Below are 18313 nucleotides of genomic sequence, written 5' to 3'. Positions count from 1 at the left end.
AAAGGCAGAAGAGTGTCTCCCTGAACAGCCTGGGCACAAAGCTGTCATCGTTCTCCCCACTCCCTTCTCCCGATTTCCAAGTCCAGAGGCAGCTAACAGCACCCCAGCAGCTGAGCTTCCCTGAAATGGGGGTGTGTGGAGAAGGGCAGGTGGCAGACAAGAGGAACCAGTGTGAGCAGGTTGGCGTGTCCAGAGTGTCAGCTTTGGGAGAGGTTGCCTGAGCCTCCGGGCAGGAGGCAGGGCTGGTTCCCACATAGGTGACACTCTAGCACCCCGCTTGACCACAGCCCTGGGCCAGGCCATCCTCCGGGCCTGGGAAGGAGAGCGCACCACTCAGTGTTTGTGCGTGATCATTCTTGCTTCACTCACTCGAAGGCAGCTGCATAAATCATATGAGATAAATGTGCGCGCCTTTCCAGGCCTTTCGAAACATCGGGAAAGGGTTTCATCTGCAGCATCTGTTGTGCTTCACAATGTCAGATATTTATTTAGAACAAACATAAACTATTCTGTCCTAAACAAGCTCTGACACAGGCGCAAGAGGACTTCGGGGGCGAGAACTGCCCTCTTGCTAATGGGCACGCATGTCTGACCTCAGGACTTATTGCACTGTGGGGGAACCGAGCCAGGCAGAATCCAGCCACGCCTGACCCCACCCTGTGCGCGTGTGGGGAGATGTTTATTTACTCGGACACGAGGACCCGGAGGCCAAACCGTGTGGTGGTTACTGTGACACATAGAACAGCCCAGCCAGTGAACTCCCTGGGGTTAGTGAACAATAGACAAGAATAAGGTTACATCCATCCTCAAATTGAAGACAGGAGGGGGAGAATCTGACAACAGCGAGAAGTCTGAATTGGGTCACGCACAAACCAAAGCGAGGAGCCCGTGGGGAACTCGAGCCCTCGCGTTTCTGATTTTGCACGGGGTCAGCTGAGATCCGCTCGGTCTGGAGCAGCTCTGGCTGGGAGGGAGGCTTCTTTGCAGATGGAACCCTGTCTGTGTCTCTGTCTGGGCCCAGGATGAGTGAGATTAGCTGCTGGAGGAGCTGGGGCTTCTCAGACATCGGCTCCCTTGAGGGTGGGGAGGGAGGGAGGGCTGGTTTTGCTGAAGCCTGGAAGGTTTGCTCTCTGGAGTTGAGGGAGAGGCCTCATTTTGTTCCCCTGGGTTTTTTTTTCCTTGGGGCTCAGACCAGGGAAACATGGCCATTTCTAACCCTTCTTCCTGCAAAGAAGGCCATGGGCCCACCTGTCTCTAAGACTAATATAGCCCCTTTCTCCTAGCCCCTTTCTCAGGAGGCCTGCGAAAGCCACGCATGCACGCACGTGCACGTGTGTGTGTGTGTCTGTGTGTGTAAGAGGGGGCATCTACCCACGGAAGATACTCCAAGTGCGGCCATCTGCACGTGTCCCTCCTTCCGCCTGCCTCCTCCCCACTCAGAATCGCTCCCCTTCCCTTCCGTCTCCTTTGCCTTAATCCCCCGATGCCCCCACCCCATAGGTCTGTTTCTTCTCCTTCGACTGACTGTTCACCCTCGACACGGAAATGCAGCTGAGAACCTAACTCCCAGAGAAGATGGCCTGTCTTCCTTTCTTAAAAAGATCAGTTGCCTGATTTCCTTTGGGCCGATGCCATATTTCTTTTGTGTTTCATTCATTCTCTCAGGCTCCGTGGGGAGGACAGGAACTATGTAAAGGGGAGAAGGGACGTTCTCCTTAAGGACCTGGTCACAGGGCAAGATAGACAGTACCTGCCAGGGAAGAGCCAGACAGTCTGGGGTGCGGGTGTCGGACGCCAGGGTGGACTTGCCGGGGTGTTCACGTGGGTGCAGCAAGGTCTGGGGGGAAGAGCTCTGGATGGGAACCCGGGAACTGCCTGGGTTCAAGTTCCAGCATTGCCAGGAGCTCCTGAGAGACCCGGGTGGGTTATTTCCCTCTCTGAGCCTTGGTTGACTCATGGGTAAGATTGGTGGGAAGGCCAGGCTAACCCATCTCTAAACTACCCTCCGGCTTCATTTGTAAATTCTGTGGGGATAGAAAAGAGGCTAAGGAATTGAATTTGGTTTTCTTGCAGTGAGCAACTTGCTTTTAGCTACCGTTTCTTAAACATCTCCTAAATGATTACCAACAACACTTATATAAGCATTTCTAAGCATTTTGCATATATGGATGAATTTCCTCCTCACAACAGCCCTAGGAGGTAGGCACTATTAATATCCTCCTTATACAGATTAGGAAATCGAGGCTGGGGGAGGCTAAGTAACCAGCCCAAGTAGTGGGGCTGGGATTCAAGCCGGGCATTCTGGCTGCAAAATCCCTGCTACTCACCACCACACTCAACATTCCAGGCACCGTGCTAACTGTTTACCCAAATCCTTTCCATATTGCAGTTGAGACATCTGAGACCAGAGCAGTTGAGCAACAGCTGAAGGTCACACAGCTGGGAAGCAGTAGAGATGAGATTCAAAGTTGGCAGGGCTCCTGAGCCTCTGCTCTCCCCCACCCTCTCCCACAACCCTGCCAGACTCTCAGGCTCCCCACACAGGTCCAACCAATATCCTTCCATTTCGATGTCTCTTTGGGCAAGTCAGCTCCTCCCTTGGGAGCTCAGCTTCACCATCTAGAGAGTGATGGGCGGTTGGCCCAGCTGATCTGTGAGGTCCCTGGGAGCTCTGAGGGTCTGTGATGTGAGAGGTGTGGTGCTGCTGGCTGGAAGGGCAGATCTGTGGCCTGGGAATGCTGGGGCCTGGCTTGGGCTTGCAGCCAGGATGGGTGGGACAAGGTGCTGGTGATGAATGAAGGGGACACTGGGGAGACTGGGGGACACTGGGGGAGGGTCATGGGGGCCGTGATCCCGGGAAGATGGGGCACGTGTATGAAGCAGATGAGAAAGGGGGAGAGAGGAGCCCGGGGTGGGCCTCCCAGAGGGCCCTTCCCTTCTTTCCAGGGGTCACCCCAAGCTCAGGGTAGGCGCGTGAGAGCGTTGGGCGAGGGAGCAGGGGTCAGGCCAGCACTGAGCCGAGGTCAGAACTTCTGAGACACAGCAGTTTGGGGAATTAACATTGCTGGGGGTTTTGTTTTCTCTGTAAATATTTGGGGACGTCCAGTTATTCTAGAAAAATGTATTTGAAGCCGGGGTGGCGTGTTTGTGCGGCCGCCTGGCTTCCTTTTCCATGACTGCTCTGCTACATTCTTCCCCCTTAGGAACTGGGTGTTGTTTTCCCATCTGTAACCTCATTAGGGTGTACACACCAGCGGGCTCCACACGCACACGTGCCGGGCAGGTTCCCCTCGGGGACACCATGCACACTGGCATCGCCCCTGGCCACACGCTCGAGCACACACAGTCACAGCTGCACCTTTTAATGTTTAATGCCACCGCCGCGAACGCTGCTCCACGCTGACTGCGTCCGTGCCAGGCTCATTCCTCTCAGGGCGCCGATTCCCAGCTCGGAGGCCAGCTGACACATCTTGTTAAAAACCTTCCAGCCCAGTGCACCCCGCAGAGGGTAATGGCATGTGCTTACAAGATTAGAGAATTGGCACCATCACCAGGCACCTCCATTTTCAAAGGGGCTCATTTCACTTGGGGAAATGGATGGAATGCCCTTCTGCGTGAGTGCCTCAGCCCCCCATCGTATGCACGCCACCCCTCCCTCACCCCCCAGTCCAGAGCTCTTGCAGCTTCAGACACCGCCTCATGCATCGCAGGCTGGACTAGCCCTTCTTTCTGGCTCGGAGAAGTCAGGGCTCTGGATGGGCACCGGGGCACGCAGTGCCAGGGAGGCTGGCCTGTGTGCGGGGCAGTTCCTCTCTTCCCCGCTCCTCCATGGCAGGTATCCACACTGCTGTGGTGTGAATGTAGGTGTCCTTCCCAGGCCCACAGATTGGAAGGTAAACCCCAAGATAGTGGTATTAGAAGGTGGGGCCTTTGGGAGGTGATTAGGTCATGAGGGCTTCACCCTTGTGAATGGGATTAATGCCTTTATAAAAGGGCTGGGAGGAACTAGCTAGGCTCTTTTGCCCTTCCTCCCTTCCACCATGTAAGGACACAGTGTTTGTCCCCTCCGAAGGACACAGCAGTAAGGCCCCATCTTGGAAGTAAAGAGTCCACCCTCCCCGGACACTGAGTCTGCCAGTGCCTTGATCTTGGACTTCTCAGCCTCTAGAACTATGAGAAATAAATTTCTATTGTTTATTAATTACCCAGTCTGTGGTATTTTGTTTTAGCAGCAGGAATGGACTATGATATACACCGTGCAGGGGCACTGCTGCCACAGTGGCCAGTGGAGAGTGTCATGGATGGTCCCAGCTTTCAAGCAGCCAGCAAAGGGTTCCATCTGGCCTATCTCATGGCTTCCATGCTAGAGCCCCTAATCCAGCATGCTGTGGTCTCTGAGCCCAGGGAAAGGCCCTCCCTCCAAACACCAGTTTGGGGACAGGTGAGCAGGTCAGTGTGCAAATGCTGCTAAGCATCGAGAGAGTTCCCAGGCATAGAGGATACCAGGACAACTTGGTCTTCCTGAAACTCCGCTCTGATCAGCACCTCCAGTTCACCGACGGCCACCCAGGTTTGAGGCCCATCCCATGAGATCTGGAAGGGTATTTGCAAAATGGACTTCCTTGTCCTCGCCCTCCTTCAGCCTCTTGGGCCAGTGTCATTGCTCGGGCTCAGAGCACAGCTAAGTGACCTCGTGGTTCTGAACATCTCTGAGAAACAAAGTGGGGAGGGTGGCGAGCAGGGGAGAGGGGGCGCGGTCAGGTGAGGCATGGGAGATTACAAAACAAGAACACACTCATTTGCCATTTACCAAAGATTTTTTCCCTTTCTTTCAAAGCCGTTCTTTCCTCAAGGGAAAATTTTTATTTGTGTGTGAGTAAAATGTGGTTCTGTTAATGAACTGAAAGCATAACACAAGGAGACTTTTCTATCCCTGTGACAAAGAAGAAAGAGGAAGCTCGTTGGCCGTGGGCAGCCAGTATTTTCACCCTCACCGTCCCCAACCTTTCTCCCTCTCCCCTCCTCCCAGAGTCCTGGCTGGGAACATGGCTTTGGTTAGGCTGAGGCAGCCGGCCTGGCCAGGCAGGAAACACCACACCCTCCCCTGTCAAGAGCCTGGGAGGGGGATGCGGCCTGTGAGGGGGCAAGTGTGCTCCCAGGGAGGCCAGCGGAAAGAGATGGAGGGAGGGGGTCAGATAGAGTCAGTCTGACTTGCAGATGTCCCCCTTTTGTCACCAAGCCAAGACGTCTCTTCACAATCTCTGGTCTTGGAGACAAAGCCTGGTTTTCTGAAAGACCTGGCCTGAGCTCTTGAGTCTCTGGGATGACTTTTTTCTAGGTCGGAAGAAACTTCATTCAGAGGACTCGCCAGCCCTCTTCCTAACCAAGCACTCACCCATCTCGTCCCCTTCACTCCAGCAGGTGTGAATGGTTTCTTGACTTTCACTTTGGGTTTTTGGTTTAGGGGACAACAGCTTCGGTTTTGGGGTGTTGCTGGTTCTGATGTTAGCTTATCAGCCACATTTCTTTTCGACCTTAGTTGAGGTAGCTAGGGTTGGGGTTAAGCGTCTTCTGGGGCACAGGTTTCCACTCTGAGGTCAGAGCTGCTTTTCCCCCAGCAGCTGTCTTCTCGGGGGGTCCTGAGTCACTGCATCTGCTCCCTGTCCCCACCCCAGGGGGTCTGGGAGAGGTCCCTCTAGTCCAGACAGAAGAGCTGCCTATGGGGAGAAGGTGGTTGTGGTCTCGGCCTCCACACTCATCGAGGAACGCCGGATGTGCCGGCAGGAAGACCACTGCCTGAGCCGCTCCTGGCTGAGGCAGCCCAAGTCCTTGAAGAGCTTGAAGAGGTCGTTGCGGAACTTGACGCCGATGAAGGCGTACAAGAAAGGGTTGACGCAGCAGCGGACGCAGGCCAAGCTGTAGGTGACGTCGTAGGCGATGTCGAGCTGCTTGCTGACCTCACAGTTGCTGCTGGTGATGTTGAAGCTGGCCACCGTCCGGACCAGGACCACCCCGTTGTAGGGCAGCTGGAAGACTATGAAGACCATAACCACGGCGATGATCACCTTGATGGCCTTGTTGCGCTCAAAGTTGCGTGCCTGGAGCAGGGTGAGGATGATGACAAGGTAGCAGAAGCTCATGGCCAGCAGGGGGACCAGAAAGCCTATGACCATCTGGGCCACCGGGATGGTGATATAGGCCTCCATGTGCTCGCTGATGAGAGAGCATCGCAACGTCTGCTCGCTGTTGCTCCTCTGGATGCCGCTGTACAGCAGCTCGGGGGTGGACAGCACCATGGCCAGCATCCAGATGCCCACGCAGGAGAGCTTGCTGATGAGGAGGACGCGGGCGCGGTGGCGGTGAGCCGAGACGGCCTGGACGATGGCCACGTAGCGGTCGATGCTGATGCACAGGAGTAGCAGCATGCCGCTGAAGAAGCTCATCTTGTAGATGCCAAAGATGAGTTTGCAAAAGTGGACACCAAAGACCCAGGACTTGGCTGCACTATAGGCCCAGAAGGGAAGGGTCAGGAGGAAGAGGATGTCTGCCATGGCCAGGTTGAGCAGGTAGGTGTCAGTCATGGTCTTAAGCCTTTTGAAATAGATATAGGTCAACACGACCAGCCCATTGCCCAGCAAGCCCACGAAGCAAATGACTGAATACATGACTGGGAGGAACCAGGCTTTAAAGTTCCGCACATCCTTCTTGAAGCACAAAGACTCGTACAAGGTGTAGTCCACCGTGGTGTTGTCTTCGATGTAATCATCCGTGACCTCATCTTGGCACAGGCACACCTGTGGGAAAGGAAACAAGGGAAAACAATCTAGCTTAGCCAGGTGGGTCCAAATCTGGCCGGGACTGAGCCTAGAGTGGCGGTTTCAAAGGGTGGTCGCATCCCTGTCATCCCCTGAGAACTTGCCAGAGCCCTGCTGAACCAGAGTCTCGGGGGGCGGGGCCCAGGTATCTGTATTTTCCTAAATGCTCCAGGTGATTCTTTGCTTTAAAATCAGTGATTCTCAAATTTTAACTTCCACGTGAGTCGCCTGGTCAATCTTGTTAAATGCCTATCCTGAACTCAGCAGGCTGGGGTGGGGCCCGAGATTCTACACGTCTACTGCGAAGCAAGGGTCTGATTTTGCCAACTCTGGAAGAAGTGATCTTACATGGAAATAGTCTGGGCTTTGGGGCCAGATGGGCTTAAGCTGGTGAAACACACTCGTCTCTCTGAGCCTCAGTTTTCTCGTCTGTGAAATGGAGACGAATCCTGTCTCCTCCATGTGGTGGTGGAAGGTGCCCAGCCCAGGCTCTGGCACCACTGCATGTCCATGGAGCTATTATTCTGCCTTCTGGAAACTCCGTGAGGGGACGTTTGTCTTCTTTCTTGAGCCTCCTTTAGAAGCTCATGGAAAGAGTTTTCCAGGGGGCTTATAAAATACCTCAGCTCCTGACAGAAAATCACCTGGGGGTCAAGGCTGAGGGAGCCCAGAGTGGAAAGAGAGGACGGCAAATGCTCCCGTTAGGAGGCTGTGAATCCCTGGGCTTGGGGTGAATTGCTGAGGTCATGGGTGGCAAGTGACCTGGAGACATTACAGGTCCCTGGTGCCCCCCGGCCCCCAGCAGGAGCAACGCGAGCTCAAGCGCTTGGAACCCTGTGATGGGTGCCGGGGCTGTGGCAAGCGAGCCCCTCAGCAGCTGTGTCCCTGGAAGAAAGGCAGCTCTGTCTCCCACTCTCCCCCTCCGCTCCCCTACGTCACTGCCTCTCTCTTCCCCGCAGCCTCTTCCGGCAGATCCCAATCAGCAGGGCTCAGCTGCCGGGGCTTTTTTTAGCCTGTTTGCAGGGCCGGCTGAAGGTTCAGCAGCCTGCTGTGATTTTATCAATGAAGGAGGGGGCACAGCCTTGTGTGGGCTCTGTTGGCTCCTCCAGGGCAGGTAGCTGGGCTGGAAGCCCGCCTCTGACGCTCATGGGCCTTCCTGCAGGAACTGGACTCTTAGCAGCTCCACGATAACGGGTTTCCATAAATCGGGGCTAGAGGGACTCCCTGTATCTTGTCTCAGTCTTTCTCACTTCCAAGTTCTGCATTCATCACTGCCCTGGCTGGGGACAGAGTGAGGACAAAATGATGTCCAGGAGCCTTTTCTCTGGGCATCATTAGCCTGAGAAGAAAAGTCAGTGGCAGCCCCTGTTCCCTCATCTGGGCCTGGCTGCAGCCTGGGAGCCCCTGAAAAAGCTGGCGGCCTTCAGTCCATCCATGGTAAGGCCCAGGCCTTAGTCCGAGGTCTGAGGATATGAGGGGAGCTGGGCTTCCTGGAGGGCAGTGCTCCCAGCCTGTGTGAAGTGTGCTCCCCACCACACAGTCCTCTCTACCTTGCTCCTGCTCCACCACCCCCAGCCTTGCCGCCTCTGCAGCCCACAGCCCCACCACATCCTGCCCTGCCTGTGCCCCCCTCCCCAAGTGAGGGAGAACGAGCCAAAGCTGTCCCCTCTTCTCCCCAGCCCTCCAGCCTCGGCTGCCAGCAATGTAGTCCCCCAGAGTCCTGGAGGGAGAGGAGAGTGGTGATGGGGAAGGGGCCAGGCTGTGGGCAGCAGCCCACGCTCTGCGGGCCTCTGGGATGGGGTTTTGGGAACAGTGCCCAGCTTGGGGCCTGCCTCTGGCCTGAACTCCTGGAAAGCTGCCCCTCTGGCCTGCAGACTTGGGGACGAGCCGAATTCTGCAGCACTGTCCCTCCAGCTCTGGCCTCAGCTGGGCCCCTTACTTGCACTCCAGAAGCTCCCGCCTCTAACAAATGGGGAAAAGTTGACTCCCCCATTGCAGCTGCAGTTTCTAACCCTGGCACTTGGTGGGGCAAACTTTCTCCATTTCTGGGGTCGAGACACAAAACCTTGTAAGATGGGAGTCTGTGTTCCTGCAGCGCTCGGGCCCCTTATAAAGATTTGCTCCATCCACCACCCTCTCTGTGTCCCCAGAGCCCCATCCTTTCTCTTCTCCACCCCCGGGGAGGCTGATGGGTCCCTATTTCACAAAAGAAAACTGCAGCTGTGAGGGGAACCTTTGGCTGGAGTTTGGGGGAAGAAAACTTTGGGGCGATAGGATAGTAATCAAGGCTCTTTTCTCAGCCCGCACGTGGGGTTTTACACATGGGGGTGTGTGCGCACACATGCAAAAGCCGGTAACCTCACGGCCTTTGCATTTTGCTGCTGTTCTCTCTGAAAGAACTCAGAGTCCATGTTTCTGTCTCCTGGGTGGGGAGATTGGAGGTGGGGTGGGGAAGGTGACCGTGAGTTATTTTCCCCCATGTTTTAACTTAGATGGAGTAAAGGAAGTCCAGAGAACATCTGTGGCTCCCCAGGGTCACTCCACACATGGAGAGGGGGCAGCATCTGCTTAATGAATGGCAGGTGGGTTTGTGTCGGGGCCTTCTCTCCTCTTCTAGCAAATGCCCAGCTCCTCTAGCAAGACCTCTGGCTTGGGAGGGGGGGTGTGGAGGAAGGATCAGAGCTGTCCTTGGCAGGGAACCTTACCTGGAAAACGACAAGGAGAGCCACCGCCAGCACGCTTTTCATTGGTTTCCCTGTAGGAGACAGGCGAGAAAGTTATTGCTTGGCAGGGACAACTCGTTGTGATTAAAGAAAGCAGTGGAGGGGAGACGCCGTTGGGAACTTTCATCCCAAGCTCCAGGCACTGCGTTTGCCGAAAGAGAACATCAGAACCAGATTGTGCCTTTGAACACCTGGCCCGCTGCCCGGCATCCCTGTCCTCACCTCCCTCTCTTCCTCCTCCACTCTCAGGTTCCCGAAAGCAGCAGCAGCAGAATGTGGGGCAGACCCTCCCACCCCCCGTCTTGCCCCATCTGGGCTTCTTCTGGAGATGGAGGGTCCTCCCGAGCTCAGAGCCCCCTCGGGACCGGGCTTCAGCTGACCCTGACTTGAGGGTCTGACTGCCCCTGCCCCCCGTGGCGTACGAAGAGGAAGGCGGTGGTAGGTGCGTGTGCTCACGTGTCCTGCACTGCTTTGGTGCCAGCAGCCACCGGCCTGGGGAGCACTTCCCTGGTGTCCAGGCGAGTGGGCAGCCACATGTGAAGCCCTGAGCGTCTCCCGAAGGAGGCAGACTGAGGAAATGGGGCGATTTCACAACTCCCCCCACTGAACTGACAGCACTGACAGCTGGTTCACTGTGCCCACACCCTGGGCCTGACTTTGGGGCAGGGACCTCTTCCCTTTTACCCAGTGCAGGCCCAGGAATTGTGTGCTGATGAATAAATGAAGGGTAACTGACTAAGTGAATGAATAAATGAGTGCTTTCCTTCTCCCTTCTCCTTGAGGAGGGGTCCTCAAGGTGGCCTGAGGGGACATTGCCCTGGGGCAGTGTGGTGGGCTGGATGCTATTCCCTGATAGTGTTCATCCTACTTTTTTTTGTTTTCTTAACTAAAGTGTGTGCGTACATTTTCTCTCCTTTACTTGCTTTCTAGTCCGAGGCCTTAGGGGAACGGTGGAAGGGGAGCAGAGTCAGCTTTGGGAAAGGACACATTCTGGAAGCCAGGAGCCTCCCCTTTGCTCTGAGCAGCAGACGGAGACCCCAGGTGAGCACAAGGCCTGGGCATGCTCAGTTCGGCTTTGCGGCTGAGCCTTGGGTCAACAGAGCTTATTTCCTCCCGAGGGCTGAACAGGGAGGATGGTTGACAAAGAAATCTATGTAGAAGTCTAATCTGCTCTGCCAGTCTGGGAGCACCCCCAGGGCAGGAACTGTGCCTTCTTTCCCTTTGGAGCCCCCTCCCCATACTCCGACCCTCAGCTCCCAGCCAGGCCTGGCCCACCGGAATGTCAGAGTCACTGTGATGCCACATGTGAAAGCTAAGGCAAGACCTGAAGGCCCATGGTTGCAACTCCAGCCTCAGTAGGGACAGGAAACACATGGGACCCTGCCACAGGCATCCTCTGGAGGCTGGGGAAGCCGTCCCGTGTCCTTGGCCACAGCACCACCTGCTGGAAACCTAACTGCATGGCACTTAGCTTGACGTTCTAAATGTGCTCCGGGGGGCGCCGGTCAGGCCGGGGACTCTGGGCTTGGGAGCTCCTAAGTAGGGAGGAAGGGCATCGGGACAAATAAATAAATAGGTATTTCTCCCACCGCAAGCAAGTTATCCTGCACACTACTGCTAGACACGTCTTCCCGAAGCAGAGCTCCGATGCCAACCCCCCCTGCCGTGCCTTCCTCCTAAATCCTTAGGGGCTGTACCCGGCCCTAAGGATGGAGCCTCCAGTGCTTGGCCCTCCACTGTCACTTGAACCTGCCTTCCTAGCTGCATCTTCCGTGTCTGGGGACAGGCACCCACTGGCCTGCGTCCCCAACCTGCACCCAAGCATTTGCAGTCCTGCTGGGAATGAGTCCTTGTGCAGCAGCGTGGTGGCCCTCTCCTTCCCCTTTCTCACCGCATTACCCCTGGGCTTCAGTCCACATGTCTACACAACACGCAACCACAGTCTCTTCAGGGCTCAGCGCGCCGCCCATCCTCCACTGACTCATCTTGATGTGAAGCGCTCGAGGTTTCTTTCAACACGTAAACGTCTTTCGGTTACTCTAGAGAAAGCCCACTCTGACTGTCAGTGAGAAATGAGAAACCTCAAAGTTTTGATAAGTCACAGGGAGTGAAATATGGGGACAGGAACGGTGTTTCTATTTTACTCTGATGACCCCTTCTCCTGAGCCCTCTCCCATTCCTTTTGCTACTGCGGAGTGGGGGGAGGAACTTGGGGGGTGCTGGTGTGTGTGTGTGTGTGTGTTGGAGATGGTGAAGGGGCAGGTATCTTGTAGGTCCAGAACAGGCAGTTTTCAAGAAAGGTAGCAGGGGAACTTAGGGGAACTCTGGTGTGTTGTAGGGGGAGCCTGGTCAGTGGCCATGAGTCAGATCATTCCTGTCTGTTACAAAGTCATAAAGCAACTGGGTCTTGGCAGCAGCTTGGGTGAGACCAATGAGGTTGGGAATCTCAGGGTTTAAGGAGCAACGGTTGACCTAGGTGTTGGGTGTTTTCTGAGTTCTTGAGTTTTCAGTAATGATCGTCATGGAAAGAAAATTCCCTAGAACTCCAACTCGAGCCCCCAGCACGAGAAACTTCCCATCTGGGAGGAGGGGATTCCTGGCTGGCTGTCCCCCAAACCCTGAACTTCCAGCCCCACATTGTTCCAGGCCTTCCAGAGGGGAGGCTGCCTGGGAAATCATGGTTACCCATCAGCCGGCTCCAAGAGCCCCCCCGCCAAGTTTTTTCCTCTCTGGACTTCCTCACCTGCCAATACAACATTTTTCTCTTTTTTTTAGAGAAGCAGGGAAGCCATAAGAGATCTGGACAGAAGGTGAGAGGACTGGGGGACCCCCTTTTAGACAACAGGCAGGGATGGGTCAGAGCTGGTTGGGTCTTGCAGTCACTGTGATAGCAGCTACGGTGTCCGGCAATAGAATTCATATCTACTGAGCTCTCACTGTGCATCAGACTGTCTGCATGTGTGATCTCATTTCATCCTCGCACGAGCCCTGTGAAGTAGGTACTGCTATCGTCCCCACTTACTGAAACACAGCATGATTAGTAGCTTTCCCAGGGTCACACGACTGGCTAGGAGTAGAGCTGGGCTTTGAACCCTTCCTTTGACTCTGGAAACCACACTCCTAACCATTCTTTTGTGCCGCCACTTAGTCATAACATCTTGCCAGCTATGCTTGATGATTCTCATTCTATATTCCGGAAATTAGAGGCCCAGCGAGGTTAAGCCAAATGCCTGGGGTCACACAGCTGCCAAGAGATGGACCTGAGATTTGACGGGGACAGCAAGGCTTGGGCTCTCACTACCCCATTGTTATGTTTCTGATGAGCCTGCTGTGGGCAGGGTCTTCCACAAGCACGGAGAGGACCCTCACTCTCGCCCGTTCCGTCGACCACCCAGTTCTGTTGCTTCTGTTTCCTGACATCCCTCGGAGCTGGACGCACTTCTGTCCTGACATGAGGCTTTGCTGCCACAGGGCTCCTTCCATAACACAAATCTCTTCCTTTAATTCACCTAATTGAAACATATCTTCACTGACTCCCCATTGCTTTCAGGATAGTCCAAACTCCTTGGTGACGCCACACCAAATTTTAAGGGTTGGCCTTCCCGTGCCTGTGTCCCCCTCCTTCCCTCCTTGATGTGGCAGCTTCTTTTCACTCTCCTCAGCTTGCCTCTTTCTTGTCTCTATTGCTTTAGTTGGAGCTGACCCTCAGTGAGCCCCAGGCTGAGTCTGCAGGACGCCCTGCTAGGCTGCATGGGGTTTTTAGAATATTGGATCTGGATGCTCTTAGGTGGGGTGTGCGCCCTCTGGTTCCCTCTAGCCCTCCACTTCCTATGTCTTATGCTCCTTCTCTCTTTCAGCTTGTTGGCCTCTGCTGGCAATAGAGTTTGTCATCCGTGCTACGTCCCAGGCCCCTTGCTCCTTGTTTGGGTTGACAACTCCTACGCACCCTTCAAAACTCCCCTTAAATACTTCTCTGACCCATGTTCCCTTCTCATCTTGCCCTTACCCCCACCAGCACTGTATCTCACTCCGTGGCAGCAGCTTAGTGACATATGTGTCTCTCTCCCCACCAGACTGGTCATCCCTGAATTCCTCAAGCAATTATAATCGACTGAAAGAAAGTCCCAAGCACAGAGGAAGATTTTTCCAACAGCCGGTTCAGGCTTCGGGGTTCTTCTCGCCCTGCCTTCCCAACCCCCGCCAAGTTTCCAGAAGAGATTGGCCTCCAATTCCCTCAGCATCCACCTCTGCCACCATTTGTGGCTGGGCTCTGAGACACAAATCTCTCACAGGTTCATTTTTCTTTGCTTTGCCTGACTGAGATCTTTGTCCTCATTGCTTGAAGGTTGGGAGGGCGCCTCGGAGACGCTCATTCAAATAGTGAAAAAGGCCAGCTCAGCCCTGCCTTGGAGTTTTCACTTTGTGTAACAGAAACCCTGCCTCCTCACCCACCTCTTGCTCCCTGCTGGGCAGACAAAGAGCAGAAAAACAGATCCTTCGTGGCCCACCCGCCCTACCAACGGTCCAGAGTCCGTTTTGAGCAAAGCTTCTCAGTGGCTTCCCCTCGCTACCGGTATTTTGGGTTCAACCGTTGGGGCTCTCTCGGGTTGAGTGAAGAAGCAAGAATATCCCTTCCTCCTGGACCAGAGATTGCCCCCCCAACCCCCGCATCAAAGCCCAGGAGTCTAGCACCCTCAAACCCAGACCGGGAGGCAGACAGCGGTGTGCTGGAGCCAGGCTCAGGCTCAACGAGTCAGTTGTGTGCATCTGCCCAGCTCTGCGCTCAGTCTTCAGGACGGCTTGAAATCAGCAAGGGCGGGAGGATTTACACAATGGAAATTGGCAAGCGCTACACATTCAGGGCCTTTCCTCCACCCTGGGGAGCTGCTTTGCAAACATTCAGCAGCACAGCCACTGGGGCACTGCTTGGCTTCCTTCCCAGAGGCCAATAGGAAAGCCTGGGGCAGGGTCTCCTGTGTTTGACGTCTGTACTCTGGGGCTGTGGTCAGTGGGGGTGGATGTCTGGGGAGTGGGATTAAAGAGCAGATTGGCTGGGAAGAGAGGAAGTTGGAAGAGATTTTCAAAAACTATAATCTCCTGAGTTCTTCATACCATTTATTCATTCATTCCACAGGCATTTTCTGCTCACATCCCCACAGCACCCCGGGAGGCAGAAATGAAAGAATGAGACCCCGCCTTTCAGGAGTTCACAGTCAGTGGGTAGGGTGACTGCTTGACCCTTTCACAACTGTTTGCTGGGTCCGGCTCCAGGGTTCAGGGCAGGTGGGGAAGGAAGAGATGAAGTCAAGGAGGCTGTGGTGTGGCGGGGAGGGTATGAGGCCAGCACCAGGGAACCTTCACTTTTTAAAGCCAACCCCTTGCGGCTTTGAGGCCGCCGTGGTGCTCTGCTTGCTGGTGAGATGAGCCATCTAGGAACCGGCTCTCTTAGCCTCAGCCGGGTCTGATTCCACAGCCGAGATTTGTAAAGGGGGTGTCTGGAGCTGGATGAACCACTCGGAAACCCCTCAGGGCTTCCCTTGTACCCCTCTAGAAGAGACTGAGGTTAGATTAGAGGAAGGGCTTTTTAAGGAGCAGAGCTGTCTGCCTGGGTAGAGTGAGTGAGGTTTGCTCAGCAGCAGGGGCTGTGCTGGAGGTCTGGCTAGGACTTCTCCAGGTCGAATGACCCTTGCCGTCCTATCTCATGTTGCCTGCCCACTTCTCAACTTGCAGGAGGCAACAGCAAAGCCAGGGCAAACCTGGTACAAGGCCGGTAGGATGAGCAGCAGAGAGAAAACAACCACGGCTTGCATTTGCATTGCGTTGTACCGTTCACACAATGCTGGCACCTTCACTTTGCTCCTCCCAACAACCCCAAGAGGACGAGATTCTAATCTCTATGAAGCAGAGGAGAAAAGTGGGAATCAGAGAGGGGGTGGAGGGGCCTGAGCCCCCCTGTTGAAACTGGTCCCCAGCAGTCTCAGAGGGTCTCACCCATCACCCCCAAGCTGAGGACAGGTTCTGGCCAGATCACCAAGCCCAGACCAGTCTCTTGCAAGTTAATGAGTGGGTGGGCAACTTTCTTACGTCCCTGCTGTTTTAGAAACACATGACCTTGGCCTCCTTGTCCTCCCTGGCACCAAAGGCTGCCCCTTCTCCTGGGTCTGAAAGGACGGATGCACCCCTCCAGATGTCCCCTCTAGGGACAACGAGGTGGCATTCTCTGGAAGCAGCCACCAATTCCCACCAAATCAGACCTGATTTCTCCTAGGCCCCCTAGGCTTTCCAGCCCCATCCTCTACTCCCAATCCACAGGGTCAGTCTGGGTGTCCGAGACCCCAGTTCTCCGACGAGGAGGCTCACTCACCCAGATCCATGGCGCTCTGGGCAGCAAAACCACACAGGAAGGCAGTGCCGGGCCTCGCGCTACCCCTGTCTGGGGAGGAAGTGGTACCAGCCCCTTTTAAGTTGTGAGAGGAGCCACAGCTTCCCTGCCCCTCCCACTCTGCTCCTCCCTCCAGCCCTCCCTGCCTCACGCAGGGTCCCTCCGGTGCTGTCTGAGAAAGGTGACAGAGTGACAGCCCCCAGTCGCTGGTCACAGGATCCTGAATCATCAGGTCATTTACATTCAAAAAGCCCCCTGTGCCACCTGGCAGAGCCTAGATGAGGGGCAATTTATTGATTCAACAGATGTTTATGGTGTGAATATTACATGCCAAGCCACGGGGTAGATGCTGGGGGAATCAGAGATGAGTGACAGATGTGTCCCCATCTTTCCCTGCTCAGTATCACAGGAGGCTGCGGTTCCCAAAACTACTTTTTCTCTGGCTTCTGGATAGATTTGGCCCATGGGAGGCACTGACACATGGTGGAAGGTAGAAGGAAAGGGATATGCCAGAATGTGTGTTTTTTCTTTTCTTTTCCTTTCTTTTTTTAATGACAGCTTCATCGAGACATAATTCACATATGATAAAATCCACCATCTTAAAGTGTACAATTCAATGGTTTTTGTATATTCACAGAGTTGTGCAATCATCACCACAATCAATTTTAGAACATTTTTTCTCACCCTCCCCAACAACCCCGTCATCATTAGCAAATGACCCCCATCTTCCCTACGCTGCTCTCGACAGCCCTTGGCAACTACAGATCTACTTTCTGTCTCTGTGGATTTGCCTCTTCTGGACATTTCACCTAAATAGAAGTGTGCAATATGCGGCCTTCACATCAGTTTCTTTCAGTTAATTAGCATGTTTTCAAGGTTCACTCACGCTGTAGCATGGATCAGTTCTTCATTCCTTTTTACGGCTGAATAATATCCCATTGTATGGATGGATATACCACATTTTGTTTATCCATCATTAGTTGGACATTTGGGTTGTTTCCACTGTTTAGCTATTATGAATAATGCTGTTATGAATATTTATGTATAAGCTTTTTGTGTGGACATAGGCTTTCATTTCTCTTGGGTATATGCCTAGAAGTGGAATCGTTGAGTCATATGGTAGTGATATGGTTAACATTTTGAGGAACCGTCAAACTATTTTCCAAAGTGGCTACGCCATTTTACATTCCCATCAACAGTGTATGCGGGTTCTACATCATCAACAAAACTTGTTTTCAACCCTTTTGATTTAACCATTCTAGTGGGTATGAAGTGGTACCTCAAAGTGGTTTTGATTTGCATTTCCCTGATGACTACTGACGTTGAGGATCTTTTCTTGTGCTTATTGACCATTTGTGTATTTTCTTTGGAGAAGTGTCTATTCAAATCCTTTGCCCATTTAAAAAATTGAGTTATTTGTTTTTTATTGTTGAGTTGTATGAGTTCTTTATGTATTCTTGATACGATCCTTTATCAGATATATATTTGTAAATATTTCCTCTCATTCTGTGGAGCATCTGTTCACTTTCTTGATGGTGTCCTTTGAAGCAATAAAGTTTTTAATTTTGAGGTTCAATTTATTTTTTCTTTTGCCGCTTGTGCTTTTGGTGTGATAGCAAAGAAACCATTGCCTAAATCAAGTTCATGAAGATTGATTGCTCTATTTTCTTCTAAGAGTTTTATAGTTGAGAACGATAAACATGGTGTATTACATGGATGGATTTTTGTACATTGAACTTACCTTGAATTCCTGGGATAAATCATGGTATATAGTCTTTTTAAATGTGATGCTGGATTTGGTGTGTTAATATTTTGTTGAGGAATTTTGTGTCTATATTTATAAGGGACACTGGTCTGTAGTTTTCTTGTGATGTCTTTGTGTAGTTTTGATATCAGAGTAAGTCTAGTTAAATGTTTGTCAATTTTATTTTGATGTACCTACCTTTTGGTTTTGTTGATTATCTCTATTTTTTCCAATTTTATATTTCACTTATTTCCATTCTAGTTTTTTTTTTTTTTTTTTTTTGAGACAGAGTCTCACTCTTTTGCCTGGGCTAGAGTGAGTGCCGTGGCGTCAGCCTAGCTCACAGCAACCTCACACTCCTGGGCTCAAGTGATCCTCCTGCCTCAGCCTCCCAAGTAGCTGGGACTACAGGCATGCGCCACCATGCCTGGCTAATTTCTCCATATATTTTTATTTGTCCAATTAATTTCTTTCTATTTTTAGTAGAGACGGAGTCTCGCTCTTGCTCAGGCTGGTTTCGAACTCCTGAGCTCAAACAATCCGCCTGCCTCGGCCTCCCAGAGTGCTAGGATTACAGGCGTGAGCCACCGCGCCCGGCCTCCATTCTAGTTTTTATTATTTCCTTCCTTCTGCTTGATTTGGGCTTAGT

At 53.2% G+C, this 18313-nt stretch overlaps 1 protein-coding gene across 2 annotated transcripts; it reads right to left on the bottom strand.

The window, feature by feature from the left end:
- Positions 1-5159: 5159 nt before the first annotated feature.
- CCR7 (chemokine (C-C motif) receptor 7) lies at positions 5160-15979 on the bottom strand. 2 transcript variants are annotated; one of them, XM_012659999.1, is made up of 3 exons: positions 15903-15979; positions 9521-9570; positions 5160-6794 (listed from the first exon to the last, which is right to left on the bottom strand). In XM_012659999.1, exons 1-3 carry the CDS (start codon positions 15910-15912, stop codon positions 5718-5720), a joined length of 1137 nt encoding a protein of 378 aa, XP_012515453.1. In that variant the 5' UTR covers positions 15913-15979; the 3' UTR covers positions 5160-5717. The 2 variants fall into 2 exon arrangements, with proteins under 2 accessions (XP_012515453.1, XP_012515459.1); XM_012660005.1 differs by lacking the exon at positions 9521-9570.
- Between the last annotated feature and the right edge of the window lie 2334 nt (positions 15980-18313).

Source organism: Propithecus coquereli, unplaced genomic scaffold, assembly GCF_000956105.1.
Source record: "Propithecus coquereli isolate 6110/MARCELLA unplaced genomic scaffold, Pcoq_1.0 Scaffold119, whole genome shotgun sequence".
NCBI classification, from domain to species: domain Eukaryota; kingdom Metazoa; phylum Chordata; class Mammalia; order Primates; family Indriidae; genus Propithecus; species Propithecus coquereli.
The sequence above is the reverse complement of the archived record's forward strand: the minus strand, read 5'-3'. Positions and strand labels throughout refer to the sequence as shown.

What these genes read in the sequence shown, in the direction of transcription:
- CCR7 (XM_012659999.1), bottom strand. An exon ending in CTCTCCTTGTCGTTTTCCAG is followed by an intron (nt 6,795 to 9,520) that starts GTAAGGTTCCCT and finishes CCTTTCCCACAG; the next exon opens with GTGTGCCTGTGCCAAGATGA.